The sequence below is a fragment of the Sinohyriopsis cumingii genome, chromosome 7 (genome assembly GCF_028554795.1).
Source record: "Sinohyriopsis cumingii isolate HCF-2022 chromosome 7, ASM2855479v2, whole genome shotgun sequence".
In the NCBI taxonomy this organism is placed as follows: domain Eukaryota; kingdom Metazoa; phylum Mollusca; class Bivalvia; order Unionida; family Unionidae; genus Sinohyriopsis; species Sinohyriopsis cumingii.
This window is the reverse complement of record NC_142967.1, coordinates 117769641-117793433: the sequence shown is the minus strand read 5'-3', so window position 1 is coordinate 117793433 and position 23793 is coordinate 117769641. Positions and strand designations below refer to the sequence as shown.

The 23793-nt window shown below is 33.4% G+C and overlaps 1 protein-coding gene across 2 annotated transcripts in view; it reads right to left on the bottom strand.

The window, feature by feature from the left end:
- The window catches only part of LOC149796005 (ATP-binding cassette sub-family C member 1-like), a 155144-nt gene that overhangs the window by 81578 nt on the left and 49773 nt on the right, over positions 1-23793 (bottom strand). For both annotated transcript variants that reach the window (XM_089965927.1, XM_089965926.1), the window contains 6 exons: positions 20924-21052; positions 20103-20228; positions 16197-16258; positions 14325-14462; positions 3723-3944; positions 3047-3239 (listed from right to left, as the gene is read on the bottom strand). In XM_089965927.1, the coding sequence (XP_089822053.1) occupies positions 3047-3239; positions 3723-3944; positions 14325-14462; positions 16197-16258; positions 20103-20228; positions 20924-21052 (870 nt within the window). The remainder of the gene's footprint in view (positions 1-3046; positions 3240-3722; positions 3945-14324; positions 14463-16196; positions 16259-20102; positions 20229-20923; positions 21053-23793) is intronic.

Below are 23793 nucleotides of genomic sequence, written 5' to 3'. Positions count from 1 at the left end.
ATTCAAACTAAATGTTGATATGACCAACCATTCAGGAAAAGTAGTGATAAAAAGATTTTCAAGATGACTGCCACAGTGGCCATATTAGATGTCCGAGCAGCATCATTCTCACTGAAAACCAACTAGACCACAGGATGAATGGTGTGTAAAGTTTCACGGCAATCCTCCAAGTAGTTCAGCAGGAGTAGTGATAACAAACTTGTGAACAACCATATTTGAAATCAAATCTGCACCATCTTCATTTGGGACCAATTAGACATTATAAACAGTCTTTTAGGTAAGACCTTATATTTATATGTCCATCCATGTAGTAGCTAAAACACATTCTTCAAGATGACTGCTATGTATTCATATTAGACCTCACCTTAGCAAAATTTCATTTAAGACCAATTAGACTTAAAGTATTTTAGTGATAACCCCATGCAGATATGACCTTCCACTAAGGAGGAGTAACAATAACTAGATTTTCAAGATGGCTGCCATCATAGCCCCATTTGATGTCAGATTGGCATGATTTACATTTAGGAGCAATTAGACATAATAAAAAGTATTTTAGCAAAGCCCCATATTGATATGTCCGTCAATAACAGCAATAACAAGATTTTCAAATGTATGCTGTGGTGGCCATATTGGACATCAGATCAGCACCATTTTCAGTTAGGATTAACAAGACCATGGGATTAATGTTATTCTAAGTTCGTGGCAATCTTTCAAGTAGTTTATTAGGAGCAGCAAACTTCTGTTAATGGACACTGAACAACTTACAACTGACCTTTCCATAAGCTCGTCTGGCCTCAGACCAGTAGAGCTAAAAATGCGGAGAGAAAAATCTAGAGATACCTGTGATTTATGACTAATTATATGCAGTAATAGTAGAACAATTGTGGACAGTGGCTTTATTTTTCAATTCATAATACATTTCATTATAATAATAAAAACAATCTTGTGGTGAATTAATTTTCACATTTTCTCTGGCAGAAATATCATTTACAGAAAATACTTTCTATGTTCATTATTTTAACTGGAGGTCTATAGCAAACACACAAACCTGGAAAATTGATACATCATTCAGAGTACTTCAAATATGACTAAATTTTGATTAAGACAACTACAAATATATGTTGACAACTTCTATGAAAACTGACCCATCTTAGCTTTTCCAACCTGTCACTTCATTGTTACCTGCTTAAAATTTAAATGAATGGCTGAACAACATTAACTGAGGCTATTTTTCAATCATTATTTATTATCCAATGACTTAATTGATGGAGATTGAAAGTACATGAAAGAAACAAGTACAGTAATTGTCTTTTCCATGATTTTAATAAATATGGAAGCAGCAAGGAAATCATGATACTGGAAGAAAATAAACCAAATACAGACACAAACACATAAACAGCTCTTAATTTAATATTTTTAGTTTAGTATTCAACTTTTGAGCCAATGTATGTGTGCATATTTGTCTACCGTAAAGGAAACAATAAGAAATGAATAAGCACCCTACATGCCATCCTTAGCAGTGTGAAACATATATTTTTGTGCTGTAAACCTATTTTAATTGACAGTATTCTAAGTGCAGACTGAATAAAAATCCCCCCTAAATGCTATCTCTTTATATATATATATATATATATATATATATATATATATATATATATATATATATATATATATATATATATATATATATATATTATTGTCTGTAATTTGTCATACACTTTTTAATAATTAGTTTTTGAATGAATGAATATTTACAAGTTTTTAAAAAAATAAGATTTAAAGTTGATTCTTATAAATAAAACATATGCACAAACCTTGTTGAGAGCCCTCTGAATAAAAATTAAAGGGTAACACATAAATAGGATTTTTATTGATTACTGTATATAAAAACTTAAGAGGGATACAAAAAATTAATGACAGTATGTGCGAATACACTTGGTGACTGATTATGTAGGAATGACATTGTACTGATAGTCTGCATGTAACAGATCAAGAGGAGACAATCTGAATTCTTGCTGTATGTTTAAAAGCTAGGAAGCTGTTTATCATATTTCTGCATAATGATGAAAATAATTACCTTCCTGTATATATAGCAGCAATGAGAGGGGCATATATACACACACACACACATCAGCAATGAGAGGGACATATATATATATATATATATAAAGAATACAAATCATATGGCGACTAACAGTCCTTTCAAGTGCACTGGATCCAGCAAGGGATCATGTGTGTCAGGGATTGATTAAAATGTGTCGGCTGCAAAAGATAATTTTATTTGTGCATGGTTTTCTTTATCTAGTCTTCTTTGTTTAAACCGCCTGGTTTTAATGTTCTAAGGCAGCGCATCCAGTAAGATATCTTTTCCTTCCTGGTTTGGGGACTCCAGGTGGGGTTGTGAGCAATTGCAATAAGTGTTATATCACTGAAAGTTTGGCAAGGGGAGGAGGTGCTCTGCAACCTGACTAGATAAAGAAAACCATGCACAAATAAAATTATCTTTTGCAGCTGACACATTTTCTTTTAAATAATTCTCTAAATTTGCTTATTAGCCTGTGTCTACTACAGCAATGAAATATCCAGGATATAATCTGCACTTACATAACTTTACATAAAATAAAAGATGTCATTATGGCCCATCAATTTCTAGGTCAATACAAATATTTTCCAGTATCAGCAACAAGCTGAAATAAACTAGTTGACACATAATAGAGTTAAAAGTTTGAATTCCTGTAGAATCAGCCATGTAAAGTTTTGCAAACATATTTTTTCTGTTTTATTTGTTTGTCTTGTTTATGTTTTGTATTTACCTTTGAAAAAGACTCATTAAAGAGTCGAAAGCACTCAGGCTAGCTAGATACTAGTTTTGCACTGTTCATTGTCAGTTTATTGCATATATATATATATATATATATATATATATATATATATATATATATATATATATATATATATATATATATATATATATATACACATACATCAGCAATGGGTGAAAACCATTATCTACTGGTATTTATCAGTAATAAGGGAAAATAATTACCTTCCTGTATATAGCAGCAATGACGGCAGACTTCATTCTCATGCCACATGTCATGGCGATGTGAAAATTCTGATGAGAGAATACTGACTGTACCAGGGCTATAACAAGTAGCAATATGGCAAACACATAGCCTATCCATTCAGGCTCATCACCCTCAGGGGAATTCTTCCTCTGCACATAAGTAATCAGAGAACTGTAATCAAATAAGAACAAGTTTAAAATACACTGGTGAACACGATGACTGGATATTTGATTTTCACATTGCTAAATAAGCACCAAAAAAAATACTTCCAGAAGAAAATGTAAGGGAGGATTTACCATGCCGATGAAGGCAGTATTTCCTTTTTCTATTTGTTTTTTTTAAAAACAATGTTGAAATTTGTAACTTACCAGCATACTGTTAATATTCAGACAGGCTGATCAGTTACAGTCTCATTGGACAAAATTGTTACATGTTACACTTGTTTGAATACTGCTACATATTTTATAGAAATATAACTCATACTGATTCATATCAGCCTCCTTCATTAATTTGTTACATTTACAACATAAAAATGATGATACACAAATTACTATGTTATGGCATAACATGCACATTAAGACATTTGCAAATTTAGTTTTCTCACTAAAGGTGATGCTCACAAAAATATTACGATTTACAATACAATTTACTTACCTAAGAATCATAGGGCTGCCAAACTGACTGATGTCGTACACTAGTTTGCACAACCATGAGTAAACCATATCCAGCCAGTAAGTTTTGGCAAGGACCTTAAACAGAGAGGGAGCCTTTTTCCCAGCATTATCATCCTTACTGTCCAAAAAGGTCACTTTCTCTTTATCACTTTCTTGACCATCTTCCGTGGTCTTGTTTTTGTAAGAAACCTGCTTCTTCTTACTGAAATATATATAAATAGTCTAAGTTGGTATTTCTTTCATGTCTATTGTTCTATGAGTTGTTAGAACTTACGCAATACAATCAACACTTTCAACTTAGTCACTTTAAAAAACATGAAGGTATGGTATGATATTCTGTATGGACAAAATTGATAACGACACATACAAACATAAAAAAACCCACATCTAAATATACAAATGCAGCACAAACATACATACATCCAAGTTAGAATAAAACCACACATATAAATACTAATGCAGGATAAACATACACACATCCAAGTTAAAATAAAACCACACATATAAATACAAATGAATAATAAGCATAGACACATCCTTGTCCTTATAGAACCATGTTTAAATACTTTCAAATTGTTATTTAATGTCACATATCATTTTAAATTATTGAAGTTCAAAATAGTACAAAATCAACTTTAATATCTTAGTATTATCATTGCATTTTTGAACTGTCACCATAGTAACCAAGCCATTTGGCAAAAATTTCAACAAATTAAATGTTAAACCAAAATACTTTTTTATACTTAGAATATTTAAGACTGTTCAAGTACATGGCAGTAACAGTTAAATCCAGGAATATATGTGTATTTAATTCATCATCCATGAAATATCTTTGACCAAAAGGCTACATTATGATTCTTTTCATGCCACTTGGACATTATTTTTCTCTTTCAATACAATGCAAGAAGTATTTTGTGATGTGAAAATTTGCTCAGCCAGCAGCCAGATTCAACATGGCAGATTGTGGTTCCTTTGTTCTATAGATATTCAAGAGAATAGGTTTACTCCTCAGTGTTGGGGTATTCATTCAAAATTTCAAGAAATAAAGGAGTAATAATATCTTCCATGTCTCTAACATTCATAGTAATTTTTTCTTTTTAAGCAATCAGGCATTATATCTTTGGCTATAGTTATAGCTCAACATTCAAGGGATTTTGTGTAATAACTGGTGTAGAATAAGCTAATACCTATTGCCATAATTAATACAGTGGATTTATTTAAATATTAAGTTAGTGTAAATAATATTTAATGTGCATATTATCAGTTATTCAAGAGAATTTTGGAAATGTTTTTGATTACATTCAGCCCAACTCTGTTTGAAATATGATAAAAGATCCAAAAGAAATAACACTTTGTTTTTAAATTTCTACCATGGAAGACTCCATCAATCTATTGTATTTGAATCAAGATAACTCACTAGAAGACTCCATCAATCTATTGTATTTGAATCAAGATAACTCACTAGAAGACTCCATCAATCTATTGTATTTGATTCAAGATACCTTACTAGAAGACTCCATCAATCTATTGTACTTGAATCAAGATAACTCACTAGAAGACTCCATCAATCTATTGTATTTGAATCAAGATACCTTACTAGAAGACTCCATCAATCTATTGTACTTGAATCAAGATAACTCACTAGAAGACTCCATCAATCTATTGTATTTGAATCAAGATAACTCACTGGAAGACTCCATCAATCTAATGTATTTGAATCAAGATAACTCACTAGAAGACTCCATCAATCTATTGCATTTGAATCAAGATAACTCACTAGAAGACTCTTATCAATCTATAGTGTTTGATTCAAGATAACTCACTAGAAGACTCCATCAATCTATTGTATTTGAATCAAGATAACTCACTAGAAGACTCCATCAATCTATTGTATTTGAATCAAGATAACTCACTGGAAGACTCCATCAATTTATTGTATTTGAATCAAGATAACTCATTAGAAGACTCCATCAATCTATTGTATTTGAATCAAGATAACTCACTAGAAGACTCCATCAATCTATTGTATTTGAATCAAGATAACTCACTAGAAGACTCCATCAATCTATTGTATTTGAATCAAGATAACTCACTGGAAGACTCCATCAATTTATTGTATTTGAATCAAGATAACTCACTAGAAGTGAGATTTACACTACTCCCACAAAACAACTGTCAAATACTGATGATGATAATTACAGTCTAAAGTACAACACAAACTCTATAACTGTTTGTAATATAAAGCTTATATCAGAATGGCAGAACAAGCTGACCTCAAGATATGGTCAAGGAACTGATGACAAGCAAATAGGCTTGATCTTCAAAATTCTCAATTCACCAGAAAATCTGCAGTCCTACAAAATTATAGTGACTCCTTATAGTTCCACAAATACTTTACTTATAAACTATAAAGAATGGACAAACTAATTTTTTCATCTCCTAGCTGCAGAAATTTATTCTGAAACAAGTTATCATGGAAACAATCAGAATATTTTGCATGCCAGTAGCACAACAAATCAGTCTTTGCTAACCTCTACTGTGCATTTAACAGAGTGCTATGTAAGGCTCTCCCCTTTTGGGAATTCAGGCACAGAAATAAGTGCTGTTACACCAATTAACTCTGGTGAAATTCACCTAAGACCTTCTGCTCTTCAGGAATCAAAAACTGAAAACCACAGTGGTGAGGAAATTTCAGTTGAGCTAGCTGGAGAAAGCAACTATAATGAATTGCTTCCCAAGGCCATCACAAAGACTGCTGCTCAGTCAGATAAAGTTTTTGAATTGCAGGGTGAAAAAGACATGACAGACCCAATGAGGGAAAACAAACTGATACAACAAGAACTTGCAAAAATGACAGCAAAGGCCAATGTAAATCCTTAAAAACCAAGCAGGAGTCAGCAAGGAATAAACATGAAAAACTTGAACAACTATCAGATTTCAAGACAAAATTTATAAGCCTTGAAAAAACAAATAAAACCATTAGATGTGACCTAAGTAAGACATCAAGCCGTTGCCTTACTCTGGAAGAGGACAACACAAAAATGAAAGAGAAAGTAAAACAATTAAATAAAGACAAAGATTTGCTCCTGTCAGAAATTATGCAGCTTAAATATGGCTATGCTGCCTCAAACAGCATGCATCCTAACATTTTTGCAGCAGTGCAGGAAGACATTATAAATATGAAAACAGAAATTGTCAGTACTCTCAAAGAAGAATCACAAATGCATATCAGTGAAATAAATCAACTTAGGAAAATAAAAGGAAATGCCCATAGAGAAAATAATAATTCCAAACCCACCCAGAATATAGGGAAAAAGCCTACTGTCCCTCAAGTTACAGTGGAAAACTCTCTACCTCTACCACACCATGTCACAAATAGCAAGAACGGGTCTTCATATCTCACAAAAAACAGCTTTAGATTTCATAATACACTGGATTCTACCAAAGACAGAGAAGAAAACATCAAAAAACATGATAATTCCAGAAAAAACACTCTCATAATTGGACACTCCATTATTAAATATGTAAATGAAAGAGGTCTGAAATCTTGGGTTCCAGTTAAGTGTTTACCTGTGGCAGAAACTGGTCATATATTTGATGCCATGAAAACATTAACCTTTCTCAATATGACACCATTATAATCAGTGTTGGTGGCAATGATGTAAGTAACAATGTTCATATTGACCAGACTGAAACCAATTTTTATACCATCCTAAACAACATATACCTGGAAAATCCTAACTGCTCTGTCTTTTTATGCAGTGCATGCCCAAGAACTGACACAGACATTCGTGAGTTGCATGCTCTAATTGAACATCTATATCAGGAGTGGAATCACTAAATGATAGACATTGAACATGGATTTGTGACCCAGTCTGGATTAGTTCTGGAACACTTAATGGTGAAAGACAAAATCCATCTAAATAAGAAGGGTCTGTCCCACTTTCTCAATGCAATAAATGTGATTTTCCCACTACTAAAGGACGGTCAGGATGTCTCTAAAAGGTACAGAAACATAGATCACAAACATAATTGGGACCATGTGAACTGTTCTAACCATCATCAAAAATCAAGGAGATGCTTCTACTGTTTTGAACATGGGCATAATGTGCAATCATGCAGACACACAAGTAAAATACAGTGTTATGACTGTCTACAACATGGGCATATGGCAAACCACTGCGAAATGTTAGACTCAAATATGCAGTTTCAGGAAAATGGCAATGAAGATGGGGCCAAAGGTTTAACAACCAAACACATTTTTCCAGAAACTTCAAAACATCCTATAAGATTTGCTAAATGTAATTCTCCCTGTGATGACAGAAAGCAAACTCCTGATACCCTACTGTGTGATGATGTCCATGGAATTACCTCAGGTACAATCCCATTAAGTGCCTACAGATACCCCACTGTGTGATGATGTCCATGGAATTACCTCAGGTGCAATCCCATTAAGTGCCTCCATCAGTGAAAGTGACCATAATGTGTTAACTGCTACTGACATAACTGTTGAATGTATTAATGTTTCAAGATTCATTGAAAAATCTTCTCAAGGAACTGTTGATAATTATGAATTAGGACAATGTAAACAAAGAATTTTAGAGGAATATCATGGTTCATATATTGATAGTAAAAATATTAATTTAGATATTCCACATCATTCATCTCAAATCAATCAAAACTTAGAATTCTCTCAAAATCAGTGGCTTAAGCAAAAAGGTCTCAAAATTTGCCATCTGAACATTCATTATCTTTTTCCAAAACTAGATGAAATCAAATTAAGTCTTTCTGGAAATAATTCAGTAATTGATATTTTTGCTTTCAGTGAAACCTTCTTACATGAACTTTTTCATGATGATGAACTTAAATATCCTAACTACAGTTTTCAAAGAAAAGACTGACTTATCCAAAAGGGTGGTGGACTTCTCCTTTACATTAAGGATGGAATTTCTTTCAAGCGTCGATATGATCTTGAGAAAATTGTTATGGAAATAATCTGGCTAGAAATGAGACAATGTCCAAACACCACTGGTATTAGGTTGTGTATATAGAACACTGAACACTGACAATGCTTGGTATAATACACTTAAAAACAAGCTTGAAACTCTGTATATAGAAAACCAAGAAGCCGGTTTAGTAGGTGACTTCAATTACAATTTGCTTTATGATACCAATCAAAGCTGGATTAAAACCATAAATTCCTTGAATTATCAACAGCTAGTTCATGTACCCACTAGGATAACAGAGGTATCTGAAACACTAATTGATCATATTTATACTAACATCGCTGACAATACTATAGAACTTGCAGTTCCCCAATTTTCCATAAGTGATCATTATCCTATATGCTGTACAAGAAAATTAAGTCATAAAAGTAAAACTTTATCATCAAAAATATATCAAGTATCAAGAACTGAAAAGATTAAATTCACAAATATTCCTTAAAGAACTGAAAGATATGCCTTGGTCAGTAATTGAATCTTTTGATGACCCATCAGATGCTCTTGACATCTGGAGAGATATTTTAACTGACACCCTGAGCACTCATGCTCCTTTTAATTGCAAGACAGTCAAGCAACAAAATCAACCAAACTGGATTACAGGTGATATACTGAATGCTTTTAAAAAAGGGACAGATTTCATAAATTAAAAGATACTGACAATTACCATATTTATTTATTACCTATAAGTCAATGTGGAGTATAAGTCAAATCAGCAAATTTGGCAAATTTTCTATCCTTCATCCTTATATAAGTCAATGCTGGGTATAAGACGAGGCCAGATCAACACCTTGAATTGTGTTTTTCACTTCGTTCCACACAGCATTGTGAATTTCTTTTTTATCCTACCTGTAACTCATTGACCTTTCCATTCAGGATCATTAAATGTAACTAAAAGTACTTAATTTGTTTCACAGAAGTATTTTAAACATATTATGTACTTTTACCTACATATAATGATGATGACCCAAATATTTATTGAGTTACAGATAGGATAAAACTTGCGATGCTGCGTGGAATTAAATTATAAAAACTTCGGTTTCATAAATATTTAAAGTATCGCTGTATACTATTTCAGATTACCAGCAATAGGGAATTGCAACATTAATACTAAAATGCATTGGGGCGGGAGGGGAAGAGAGATACTGAGAGAAGGATGCATATGTATTCCATCACATATTTCTTTTTGCATCTCATGATCAAAATCAAGTACGGTCTGATATATGAGAGAAAGAGAGAGAGAAAGAAAGTTCAGCTCTTCGTAGATATTTTTGTTCTTTTTTTTCACTTATTGCCCTCGTGTTGCTGAAGCTTTTGTCAAAGAGAGAAAATATTAATACATGAAACAGTAAATGTAAACTATGAAAATACATACCATACTCCTTCAGGGTTTAAATATTCACAATAGTTGTATCCATATAGTCTCCATTACGTTAAATCCCTAGAATGACCATTTTGCATGCTGTCTAATTTTCTTTGCAAATAACATGACCTCTCCATTCCCAACACTTAAGATTTTGTTTAAAGTGCATTTACTCTTCTTTACTTTGGCAGCAACCGTTTTTGATCTTTGCTCATGCTAGATGTACTTTAAATTGCTATTGGTTCCTTCGGCAAGCTCAAAAATGTCAATGGCTGAGAAATTTACAATAGTAACCACCTGGCATTTCCTTTAACTATATTGTACAGTATTCATAATACCCATGGGTAGCCTCATTTCCCTATTGGTAGCCTCGCTAATCTGATCTGGTCTGCAGAATCTTGACCTCAAACAGGTGTTATCTTGGAATGACTGAATATAGCCACAGCATATTTAATTAGCTTGTAAGTACCTCTACAAAGCCAAGTGATTCTTTTAATCATGGAAGTGGAAACAAAAATTAGATGGAATCGCTTAACTAGTGATATTAATTGATAATGGAATATGGTACTGCACTTGTACACAAGTAAAATCAGTCATCAGGTAAGTGAACAATACAGATTTACAATCGTGAATACATCTGTCTGTCTCTCTCTCTCTCTCAATGGGGCATACGGATTATTTAATCATTAGGTGCAAGAAGAAAATTTATGGAATATGTCTTTGTCATGGTTATTCATCTTCTGACTTGTAAATTCTAATGCATATATATGTAATTAAATTTAAACAATGTATATTACAAATAACATACATTACTGGTGCATGCTGCTTTAGCGCAATTACATCTATGTTAATTTTTAATATTGACAATCATGTAATTGTTTAAAATACTCACTGTAGGATCCTATATTTGTTCATACACGATCTCTTCCTCAAAATTAAATATTTTTTGCACATTATTTTTTGTACTCTTGGAGAATTATTTTCCATATGAAAAATATGATAAAGCAATTCGGATGACATAATCCATATATAGTTCGATTCAGACTATAAGACAAAGCTAAGATTTTCTGGTCAAAAAGTATCGTCTTATAGGCCGGCAAATACAGTACTGATTATGGAGAAACAGAGTCAAGTCAATGATTCAAAAGACAAAGAAAACTTATTATTCCACTGAAATATCAGATAGCATTACAAAAAAGACCCCTAGAACACTCTGTAAAACCTTCAGTGACTTGAGAGGCAAATCTGTCAATAATCTGCCATTTACATGTATTAGTGATGCAAATGATGATATTAAGCAAGAACCTCTTGAAATTGCAAATGAACTCAATGATTAAAGTCCCTAAAATAAGCCTTGAATTCATTTTAAATGAATCAGACCAACTTGATGTCACAACAGCAACAGGTCAAGATAATATAAGTGCTAAATTCCTAAAACTCTCATCTCAAGTGATTGCACCTTCACTAATGTATATCTTTAATCTAGGTATTTCCACATGTATTTTTCCAAACAGGCTAAAACCGGTAAAAGTAACTAAAGTACGTAAGAAGGGAAATCTTTCTGATATGAATAACTATAGACATATCAGTTTTATCATCACTTTCAAAGATATTAGAAAGACATGTTTGTAATGAATTTAGAAACTACCTGGAATCATTTAATTTGCTACATTCATGACAGTCAGGCTTCCATGAAAGACATTCAAGCCAGACTACACTAACTAGAATGGTAGATGATTGGTTAACAGCAATAGATCATGGCAACCTTATAGGCACAGTTTTTCTTGAACTTTCAAAGGCCTTAGACTTTGTAAATCACAAAATCCTGCTGGAAAAGTTTAGCATATATCACGTTAACCATGAAAGCTTAACTTGGTTTCGATCCTATCTTGAAGACAGACAACAAGTTTCTATTTTAAATAAACTTTCTGAAAAGAAACTGATGAAGTCAGGTGTTCCACAAGGATCAGTCCTTGGTCCATTACTCTTTCTATTGTACATCAATGATCTACCATATCACATTGAGCTATCCACCACCACCATGTCTGCAGATGACATGACATTATATAACATTGGATCAACATGCCATGAGATTAGCACTAAATTAAATCAAGATTTGGTAAAAATAAATAACTGGTGTGAACACAATGGTATGAAGATAAATGCAGCCAAATCAAAAGCCATGATAGTAGGTAGTTGAGTAAAAGCTGAGAAAAATTATTTCAAAGTAATGATAAAAGGAATGGATATACAACAGTCTGAAAATGAAAAACTGTTTGACATTATGAAAGACCAGATCTTGTGCTAGAAAATACAAGTTGATATAGTCATTAAAAAAGTTAATTCACTACTTTATCTCTTGAACAGAATAAAATCTTATCTCTCTGAAGAACAGAGAAAGATATTCTACAATGCATATATCATGCCACACTTAGAATATTGTTGTTCTATCTGGTTAACAGTGGTATAAAAAATCAGGAAAGATTACTGAAATTTCGAGAAAAAAAGCAGCAAGAGTTATTCTTGATGCTGATTTAGATACACCATCAACAAATCTTTTTAAAACCCTAAAGTGGCTTCCATTTCAGCAGAGAACTCAATTTCAGAAGGTTTACAGTCTATAAATCCTTACATGGTTTGGCTCCTGATTATCTGAAATGTAATTTTAAATTTGTTAAAAATGTACATATGTGTGAACTAAGATCCATCTCAAACAACAAGTTATATTTACCTAAACCAAATTCAGAGTTTTATAGGAAGAGTTTTGCTTTTTCTGGAGCCAAACTATGGAACTCAATACCGCCTTATATAAAGCCAGATGACACATGCCAAACTTTTAAAAACCTTCTTAGCCAACATCTACAGAAACAATCAATTGTATGATTTTGTTTAATTCAGTACTACTACTTTTTACAACATTGTTATCATATACTCACCAATAATGTTTTATACATGTTCGCTATTTGTATGAATCCTGTATGTACTCATCCTTGAAGCTTTGTACATACATTATTGTAGCAGCAGATCAATTGTTGAGTTTTTAACAGCATGTGTTGTCTAAAGATGCCTTATCTTGCAAAAATTGTGCATTATATATATATATATATATTTGTACAAATGTCATTGTAGAAAGCCTCATGGAACATTGGTCAGTTGACCAAATGAGCTTCTTCTTTAAATTATTATTATTATTATTATTATTCTAGAAAAATACAAGTACATAATATACAGCCAAAACTTTACTGATTTTATGTGATCAGTTTTAACACTTCACTGAAAACAAAACACCTGTTATGCCCATATTTGGTGAAACATAGACAATCTAATTCAAATAATTTGAAAATCTTACTTTTCTCAATCACAACAAAATTCAAATGTATGATTGATCTGCCAATAAAGTAGTGATCTCAATATAAATGAATACTGAAAAGTAATTTTTTCATGATTATTACATATTCTAGAATGGATTTGGTCACCATGGCAACCAATTATATCATTTCCTGCATGCTGAAGTAAAGTATACCCAGTACTCATCCAGTGTCCACAACAAATTTCCCACTATAAAGAAAATTATTATTACAAAGAAGTAAGGGAATTTATCACCTACATCAACACTGTGACTATGAATGGGGACATTGTTACATCAGTGATTTACCTCAATATTGTGACTACAAATGTCATGTTGGACATTGTTACATCAGTGATTTGCCTCATCACTGTGACTATGACAGTCATGTTGGACATAGTAACATCACTGGTTTATCTCAACACTATGACTATGAATGTGGACATTGTTAAATCACTGATTTACCTCAACACTGTGACCATGAATGTGGACATTGTTAAATCACTGGTTTGCCTCAACACTGACCACAAATGTCATGTTGGACCTAGTTACTTCACTGATTTACCTCAACACTGACCACAAATGTCATGTTAGACCTAGTTACTTTATTGATTTACCTCAACACTGACCATGAATGTGGACATTGTTAAATCACTGATTTACCTCAACACTGACCATGAGTGTTATGTTGGACATAGTTACATGACTGAAGTGTGTTTACCATATTATGGTGTCATCACATGGTAACTGTCCTCAGGCAACCCACAACCAAGACAAGACCAATGTATGGAAAGGAGGACAGTAAAGCAAAGAGAGTTTTCTGTCACCCGGATCAAAAAGTGATGTGCTTTTTATGGCAACAGCTTAACTTACTTGCATAATTTATATTTCTTGAAAGCTTTGTCCCAGTTGCTGAGAAACTCAGGGACAACATTTTCACTTTTGTCTCTAGGATGAAGGTCCCACAGGCTTTTTTCATCAAGTCCCTTCCTGTAGCCTTTGATAATCATGCTGTAAACAAACAATAAAATAGAACAAAATGTTAATTTTATTTTGGTAAAAGTGGTGGTGGTGGTGGTGATAGTAAAAGTAGCAACAGAAATTACAGTATTAGAAATCAGAGTAATAGTAAGAGTATTAGTAAGAGTAATAGTAAGAGTATTAGAAGTCACAGTAATAGCAAGAGTATTAGTGGAAGTTTATATGCAAAATAGAAAGCATACAGATTACCAGAGTACTTCTATATGCATTAGTGGTTATGCACAGTCTTGCTGCAGTCCAAGGTTTGATCCTTGCAAGTGCAAGAAAATTGCTCACTTGATGATACTGGTGAAGAATACAAATGACTCCACAGACTGCTTAACCCTGGGGCCAGTCTCATTTTGCATTATTGTCTGTCATGTCTGCATTCAGTGTTGTTCCCCAAAAGTACAGGGATGACAACATATGTTGAATGAAGCAGTAATACATTTTACAACTTCATTGAAAACAAGGTAAGAAGAAGAACAAACTTTACAGAAAAATTCTAACCAAAATCAATCTTTGAATAGCAATAGGTTTTCAAGAGAAGCAACTGTGTCACGTGGGGAACAGTTAACATACTGTACATAAATATAATGATTTCTTCCTCTATCTCGAAAATCATCACAGGTCAACATCAAATCTAATGAATATATTCCACACAAAAGTGTTGCACTTGGTTATACTGCAAATAGATGTACATAATGAAAACTGCCTTAAAAAACACCTCCATATTAAAGACAGCAACCTTGAGAATACTTTATGGAATCCCCAATACATATCTTTATGTTATGGTACGGGTTTTTGTAGAGGCAACCAGTCTTTTGTGGATAATACAGATACACTTATTTTAGTTTCCACAGCATATAAAGGACTGTATATATTGGTTAAACATTGATGAATTTGAATGATCTAAGTAAAGCTGACATGGCGAACATTTTCATATGTTTACTTTTAACAATGTTTTCAGACTGTATGTATACATGTCTACATAACAGGAACTCTTTGAATTATCAACCCAGTGATTGCTGTGGTAAGTAATAGATCAATAAATAGGTGGTGAAAGATGAAGCACAGTCAACACTAAGCATCAAAATCCAATCCTATTCAATGCATTCCTCATAAACTCACCAACTGCGTGGGGTGGGTCAATGGCACCAAATGTGGCAGGTTAAGGGCTGTACCAATTAAATGTATATGGTACTCAGGAAAGGTAAAATATATATATATATATATATATATATATATATATATATATATATAGATAGATATATATATATATATATATATATATAGATATAGATATATATATACATATATATAGATATATATATATAGATATAGATATATATATATATATATATATATATATATATATATATATATATATATATATATATTACTATAACTGCACAAGAGTTTACATGAAAATGACTGCCCCACAGTGAAAGTGCCATCCCTGGGCCCTAAGGACAAATCTGACAAGTACTGAACTAAATGTACTGCTTCAGAGTCAGGTACAAAAACCAAAAGACTAACTGGTTGGACAAGCTAGGCTAGTCAGAAACAATCTTCATATACCTTAACCATTTCATAATTTTTATGTTTAAATACATATAGCATTTTTTGAGGTTCCTTCATATTACAGAAAGATATGACACGTATATTAACTGTATTTTACAAACAAGTTTCAATGTAATATATGTATTACAATCAAAATTTTACCTGTTCAGCCACCAATAAGTAATTCTTGACAGAAATGAGGCACATGTTTCTGGGCAAGGCTTCTGAAACCAAAAATATGATGGTTTAAAAATAAAACATTTTCAAAGTAACTTGCATATACCTGCCTATGGAGCAAACAGTACTGAATTTGAGAATTTTAATGACGGTTTTTATTGTGACATTATACATTTATTTTTTATTATCATATAGTGAATTCTACAAGAAAGGCAGGTCAATTTTTTTATTTTATTTAGAGGTGATATTATAGCAAATAGTCACTGCAGAATTACATCATAATCATCAGCACACTGTAAAAACGTTGTATTATTTATCATGGATTTTATTTGCTTCACATTTTCACATTCAACAACCCAGAAAGCATATTACAATTGCAAATGTGTTCAAATAACACCCTGAGTGCCACTGGAACTGGCTATTTCTATAACCAGATCTTATGAAACAGAAACTGTATATGTTATACTCATAATTATGTACTCTGTACAGTGTGATGAAATTAAAACATTTATTACATCAGTTTCATTTTTAAATTGATTGATTATTTGATTGGTGTTTAATGGCACATCACTACATTAAAGACTATTGATCACCGAATCAATCGTATAATAATACATGTAGATGTCATTCTTTATTAGGATGACTCAGTACACATTAATCTACGCTAAGGTCACTTTTCTAAAATCTAAAATGTACATCATGCACATGACTAAAAACATGATTCAACAGAGCACATACAGTTTATTCCAAATTCTATATAAAGCCAAGATGACACTAATGACATAGTGGCATAATGGCATAAATCATTCTAAAAATGCATTAAAGTTTGACTACGAATACAGCAGTAGATGTCAATCAAATGTTGAATTAAAGCTCCTGTGTGATTTTTTTTGAGCTATTGAAAACTATAATCAACTTTAAACAAAGCCCTGAATCATGAGGTCTATAAATTCTCATAAGGAAGTGTATCTGTCAGAGATTGATTCCAAATCTTGATGAGCATCCATAGCTAAAGCAGAAAAGCTGGTTACAACCTGTATTAAATGCTAGAAAAGCTGGTTACTATCAGCACAGAGCAGAGCATGGAATTTACACACCCTGTTTTAAGCCTCTTGGTTTGCTTGCAAAATTTACAGGTGACCATGGACAATGTGGAAAATGTCCAGACTATTTTCATGGTCAGAATGGACAATGTCCAGTCTATTTTCATGGACAGAATATACAATGTCTGGACTATTTTCATGGTCAGAATGGACAATGTCCAGTCTATTTTCATGGACAGAATATACAATGTCTGGACTATTTTCATGGTCAGAATGGACAATGTCCAGTCTATTTTCATGGACAGAATATACAATGTCTGGACTATTTTCATGGTCAGAATGGACAATGTCCAGTCTATTTTCATGAACAGAATATACTGTTGTTATTGTTGTTGTTCTAGGGATTAACGCCATTTTTCAGCACAAGATAGGCTATACATGGCGGCCAGTATAACTGGTGGAGGAAGAACCTTGGCAAATCCAAGGAAGAACCACCGACCCATGAGAAGCTACTGGGAGGCTTTCCCATGTACCCATGCTAGCCGAGCCTTGGACTCAAACCCACGCAGCCAGAGGTGAGATGGTAGTGATCCGGAACGGTGAGCGCTTTAGACCACTCGGCCACTTGGGGCCCTGAAAGAATATATAATGTCTGGACTATTTTCATGGACAGAAAGGACAATGTCCAGTCTATTTTCATGGACAGAATGGAAAATTCCCAGTCTATTCCATTCAATGCAATTTCCAGCATCTCATTTCTAAGGACTTTCCATGGAAAGAGACTGAAAAGTTGTTTATATAGTTCAGCCTTATTCCTTGGAGAGTATTTTCAAGCGAAAAAGAAAATGGAATCTGGATGGAAAAAATGTAAGTTCTATAGCTGTGTTAGATTTTAATTTCCTGGTAGAGTGTAATGAATACTTCATTGAATCAGGTTGCAACAATTCAGTCAGTCATCCCCATTGATGGTTTCTAAACAATTGCTACATTTTTCAGAGGCAATTTTTTGCATGTATGTTTTGTCACTTTAATAACTTAAACATATGTATATTTATAACTGTAGGATAAAATTGCTCTTCAGACAAATCTTAACAGTTTTTGCAAATTAAAATTTTATACAAATTATTTTCATCACTAACTTACATATCCTCAGTTTTGGAGTAAATTTACGGCAGACTTTGATACACTTCAAACAATAAGGTCAGCAAATCAAATTTGTTTTCGGACATGTGTGTTTTATATTGCCTATTGTGCACTATTGTTCACCACAACAAAATATTACTGAATCTGCAATGGGTTTCATAATGACCTATTGTTTGCCATAACTTATACTGTTGAAACTGCAATCTCTTTTTTGCCATCATCCTAGACAGATGGCACATTACACCTACGGGGACAAAATGTTTTTGGTTTTAACCCAACGTTCCACACAAATGGCTCAAAAACTAGTTTTCCATCATGACAAAGACCTGTTATATGTCCAACTTCCCCACCATACCAGTAACAGTAATTGGTCTCATTTTTTGGGACAGCAATACTTAACTTGACATTGACACCTTTTGGGATGGCAAGAATTAACCAGATAGTGACAACTTTTGGAATGGCAAGAATTAACCAGACACTGACACTTTTTGGGATGGCAAGAATTAACCAGATATTGACACCTTTTGGGATGGCAAGAATTAACCAGATATTGACACCTTTTGGGATGGCAAAAATTAACCAGATACTGACACCTTTTGGGATGGCAAGAATTAACCAGATATTGACACCTTTTGGGATGGCAAGAATTAACCAGATAGTGACACCTTTTGGGATGGCAAGAATTAACCAGACAATGACACTTTTTGGGACGGCAAGAATTAACCAGACACTGACACTTTTTGGGATAGCAAGGTCTCTAATTCTCATCTGAAGACACAATATGGTAATTAAAGAGATGTCCCTAGATGCTATTTTGGCCACCTTAGACTAAACTTCAGACATATTGTATATAAGGCTGCCCTTTAATGGAAGGCTTGAGTACCACAATGTATGGTGGCTTCACTTACAAGGTAGGTTACTTTATGAATGCCTTTAAAGGAGACTTTAAGTACCACAGTGGATAGAGTCCCCACTTACAATATGGATCACTTCATATCTGACTGTGCTTCAATGGAAGCTTAGAAAACTTCACTGTATGGTGGCCGCACTTAGAACATAGATCAGTTTGTGTCTGGCTGTCCTTTATTGAACCGCATTATCCCTGTGCACTTTGATCTCATGTGCAATATAGGTCACTTGAGGTCAAGCTGTCGTTTAATAGAAGCCTCAAGTATCTCCGAATATGAGGGTCTCACTTACAATCTAGGTCACTTTATCTCTGGTTGTCCTTTAATGGAAGCCTGGAGTAATTCAGTGTATGGTGGCCTCATAATACGGATCACTGAGGTCTGGTAGTCTGTTAATGAAACTCAGAGTACCCCAGAGTTTGGTGACCTCACTTACAATGTGGGTCACTTGAGGTCTGGCTGTCCTGGAGTATATCTATGTACAGTGGCCTCCCTTACAATATAGGTTACTTGAACTTAATAACTCCAATGAACTTCAACATAAAGATGGGACATTGTATTGCTTGTTGCAGGTAAATTTAATCTATACATCACAGATGTTCAGTCCATGTAATATGTCTTGAACATTAATGCTGAACTATATTTTCATGTGTACACTAATATTTCTAAATACACAAAATCGAACTTGTATAATTACCAATGTGTTTTGAATGTTATAAAACATAAAAGTATATGTACTGGTGTTTGTTTACAGTCTGCATTTGTATTATTTAAGTAAATCACACACAGTTTTGTACCTCAGCCACATCCTTGTAATGTTTCTTGCTTGGAAGATCTGCAAAGCAGTGAAGAACAAACTCTGCCAGCAATACTGCATAGTAAAGGAAGAAGATAACAAAGCTGAACAGCTCATCTTCATAATTCTACAAAGAAAAAACATTTTTTGTTCAGTCATATCTTAAAAACCTTGATGTAACAGTAAATCAAAACTAATCCTGATATATCTAAGAAACAAATCATATTATTTGTTTAGAATTCATACCTTTTGGTATCAGAATTTTGTAACATAATTTTGTAAAATAATAACATATATCTCTCCCCACAACATACTTGATTACTATTCAGCAATCAATCAAAAAGACTATTATATACTTTGTTATTTCCCTTCTTTTTAATTCTCTATTAAAACTTAACATACAATGGATGAGTAGATTGTCAGTCCTCCTCAAAGGCACAGCATTTTGTGTCAATTCTATGTATTCAGTAAAACACAAGCTTCAATTGAAAATAAAATAAATTTTCAGTCTATGGTAAAAATGTCAGAAAAACTGGATGCAAAATTTCAAAGCTATGACCATTTAAATTTGTATATATTTCATGTTTGTAATCATGAAAATGCTGGAACTGCTTAAACAAGGCAAGTGACAAGATTACAGCCTGGATCTAATTATGTCACAGTTATAGTGATGTTGGCAGGCCATATTAATTGATATTTAACTGACTGATGGGATGAATTGGTAATCGATCAATAACAAAACTCTTTCTCTATAATACTTCTAAAAAGTTTTATGAGTCATGTCAAAAAATGAAAATGTTCACGTGGAACGGGAATACTTACCCTCAGTGCAATCAGACTGTAAAAGGGAATAACTCCTACTATAACTAGCATGAACCAGAACATCCACAAAACTCCTGATGTAATGAAACCCTTCCATCTCTCCAACTGGATCAATATGGTGGCTAAGGCCTGATAAAATACAAAATACCTCAATGTAGTCTATGTGACAAAAATAAATAAATAAAAAAATAAATAAATAAAAAGAAATAAATAAATAAAAATGAACTGGACAATTCATTTCAATAGGTTATGTAAATAAAATGGCCAAGCAAATTTAATTAGCATATGTAAAGCAGTTTCCAAGTACAATTAGATCTGCCACACATGGGATTGGTTAAAAGTAACTGCTATAGATGTGACCACTGCATATTTCTGTGTGGTACTGTCCTACACATCCATAGCAGAGTACTGTGTTACTCATCAATACCAATCAGAGTACTGTGCTACACATCCATACCAATCTGAGTACTGTACTACTCATCCATACAAGAGTACTGTGCTACACATCCATAGCAGAGTACTATGCTACTCATCCATACCAATCAGAGTACTGTGCTACTCACCCATACCAGAGTACTGTGCTGCTCATCCATACCAATCCATACCAGAGTACTGTGCTACACATCCATACCAATCAGAGTATTGAACTACTCATCCATACAAGAGTACTGTGCTGCACATCCATAGCAGAGTACTATGCTACTCATCCATACCAATCAGAGTACTGTGCTACTCACCCATACCAGGGTACTGTGCTGCTCATCCATACCAATCCATAACAATCAAAGTATTGTGCTACACATTCATATCAATCTGAGTACTGTACTACACATCTGTACCAATCAGAGTACTGTGCTACTGTTTGGGGTCTATTCACTACCTGTGGTAAGTGCAAAGCTGAGATTATGCAATATGTGGTAAGAAGCACTACCAACAGGTTACTGCAAATGAAGCAGTGTCAGCAAGACAAATGAACAATCTGGATGGGAATCAGTAGAAACAATGACAGCCAATAAACAAATTATAATGTTTTACAAAATTATTGACAGCATCAGAATTGATCTCCCCCAGTACAATCCAGATAAAGTTCAAATCATTCTCTAAAACTGAAGCAGTATACAACCTCTACAGTTATCATTAAATACTGCCACTTCCCACCCACCCACCTGGTCAAGTTCCTCTTTGAAAGCATTTACCATCTGTAGTAATTGAGACTCCTGACTTGGCATCTATCAAGTGCTGAGCTCTCCACTCTGAACTTCAGGCCAATTTATTAGTAAGGAGTATAAAGTCAAAGTTGGGCAGAATATCAGTGGGCCACATTGTCTAGATGGAGGCTTGTTGGGCCGAATATCAGTGGCCACTCAGGTGGTTGAATTGTCTAGACTGAGGCTTGTTCGGCTGAATTTCAGGGGCCATTCAGGTGGCTGGAATGTCTAGACTGAGGCTTGTTCACCTGAATATCAGGGGCCATTCAGGTGGCTGCATTGTCTAGACTGAGGAACTGAAAAATGCTATTTAAATCTACCTTTTGCTTTATGTTTCCTTTCTTATTATTACATGATCTTGAATTAATTTTGTCCATTTTAACTATTCACCTAAAGATTTCTTCCAGCCAACAGCATTCCAATGAAAACTCAAGTGTGACTTCAGTTTCACAAGCCGCAGATGTATGTGGCCAATATAAGGATTTTGATCCTGTATGGAATAGGTTATTTTTTGCTCATGAAAATATTGTAGTTTCATAAGGGTGACTGTCCTAATTGTATGAGCAGATTTTGACTATAATTGTAGAAAAGGTGTTTTAATGTAGACAAGAACAAAGTGTAAAAAGAGAAGACATAAAAATCATCAAAAAGCTTATTTTATTGGCATCAAAAAGAAATCAGGCCATCTACATATGCATCTAATCCAGATTTTATATGCCTTGATCAAACAGGGCTTGAGTACTTAACAGTGCTGTGAGGACTGATCAAAATAATAATAAGAAAAAAAATCAAACAACAAGCAACCAACCAATCCAACAAAAGAATAAACCAAACAACAACCAACCAATCAAATAAATCCATTATAGGGTTCTCCATAGGATATTTAAAGTTGAAGTCCAGGATTCCTTCCAAGCATAAAAAAGATGGAGTCTAAGCCTAAAAGTACGAGTCCCAATAACAATACTTTTATCCAGGCAATAATTCAGAAGATAACGTGTATTATCATGTCATCAATATGTATTATCATGTCATCAATATGTATTATCATGTCATCAATATATATGTCATGTCATCAGTATCGATATGTATTATCATGTCATCAATATGTATGTAATATTATCAATATCAATATGTATTATCATGTCATCAATATGTATGTCATGTCATCAATATGTATGTCATGTCATCAGTATCAATATGTATTATCATGTCATCAATATGTATGTCATGTCATCAATATGTATGTCATGTCATCAATATGTATGTCATGTCATCAGTATCAATATGTATTATCATGTCATCAATATGTATGTCATGTCATCAATATGTATGTAATGTCATCAGTATCAATATGTATTATCATGTCATCAATATGTATGTCATCAGGCTGCTGATAATTCTCATTCATAGTGAAATATTTAGTAGAATAGGAAAATAATGAAAGCTAAAATGAAAGCAAAGGCAGTTGATAACCATAGCAATTGTGACTGTAAGCCGACTTTGGATATCTTTAAGCTGGTTGTTCTTTTTTTAAAGGATATCAATACAAACGTTATTTTATTACAAAGCAAGCCAACTTTGGATTCTTTTAAGCGTGCCTTTTTTCCCCTTTTTAAAAAAATTCAATATACAAAGACGACTGAGATATGGAAGCTAAGTTTG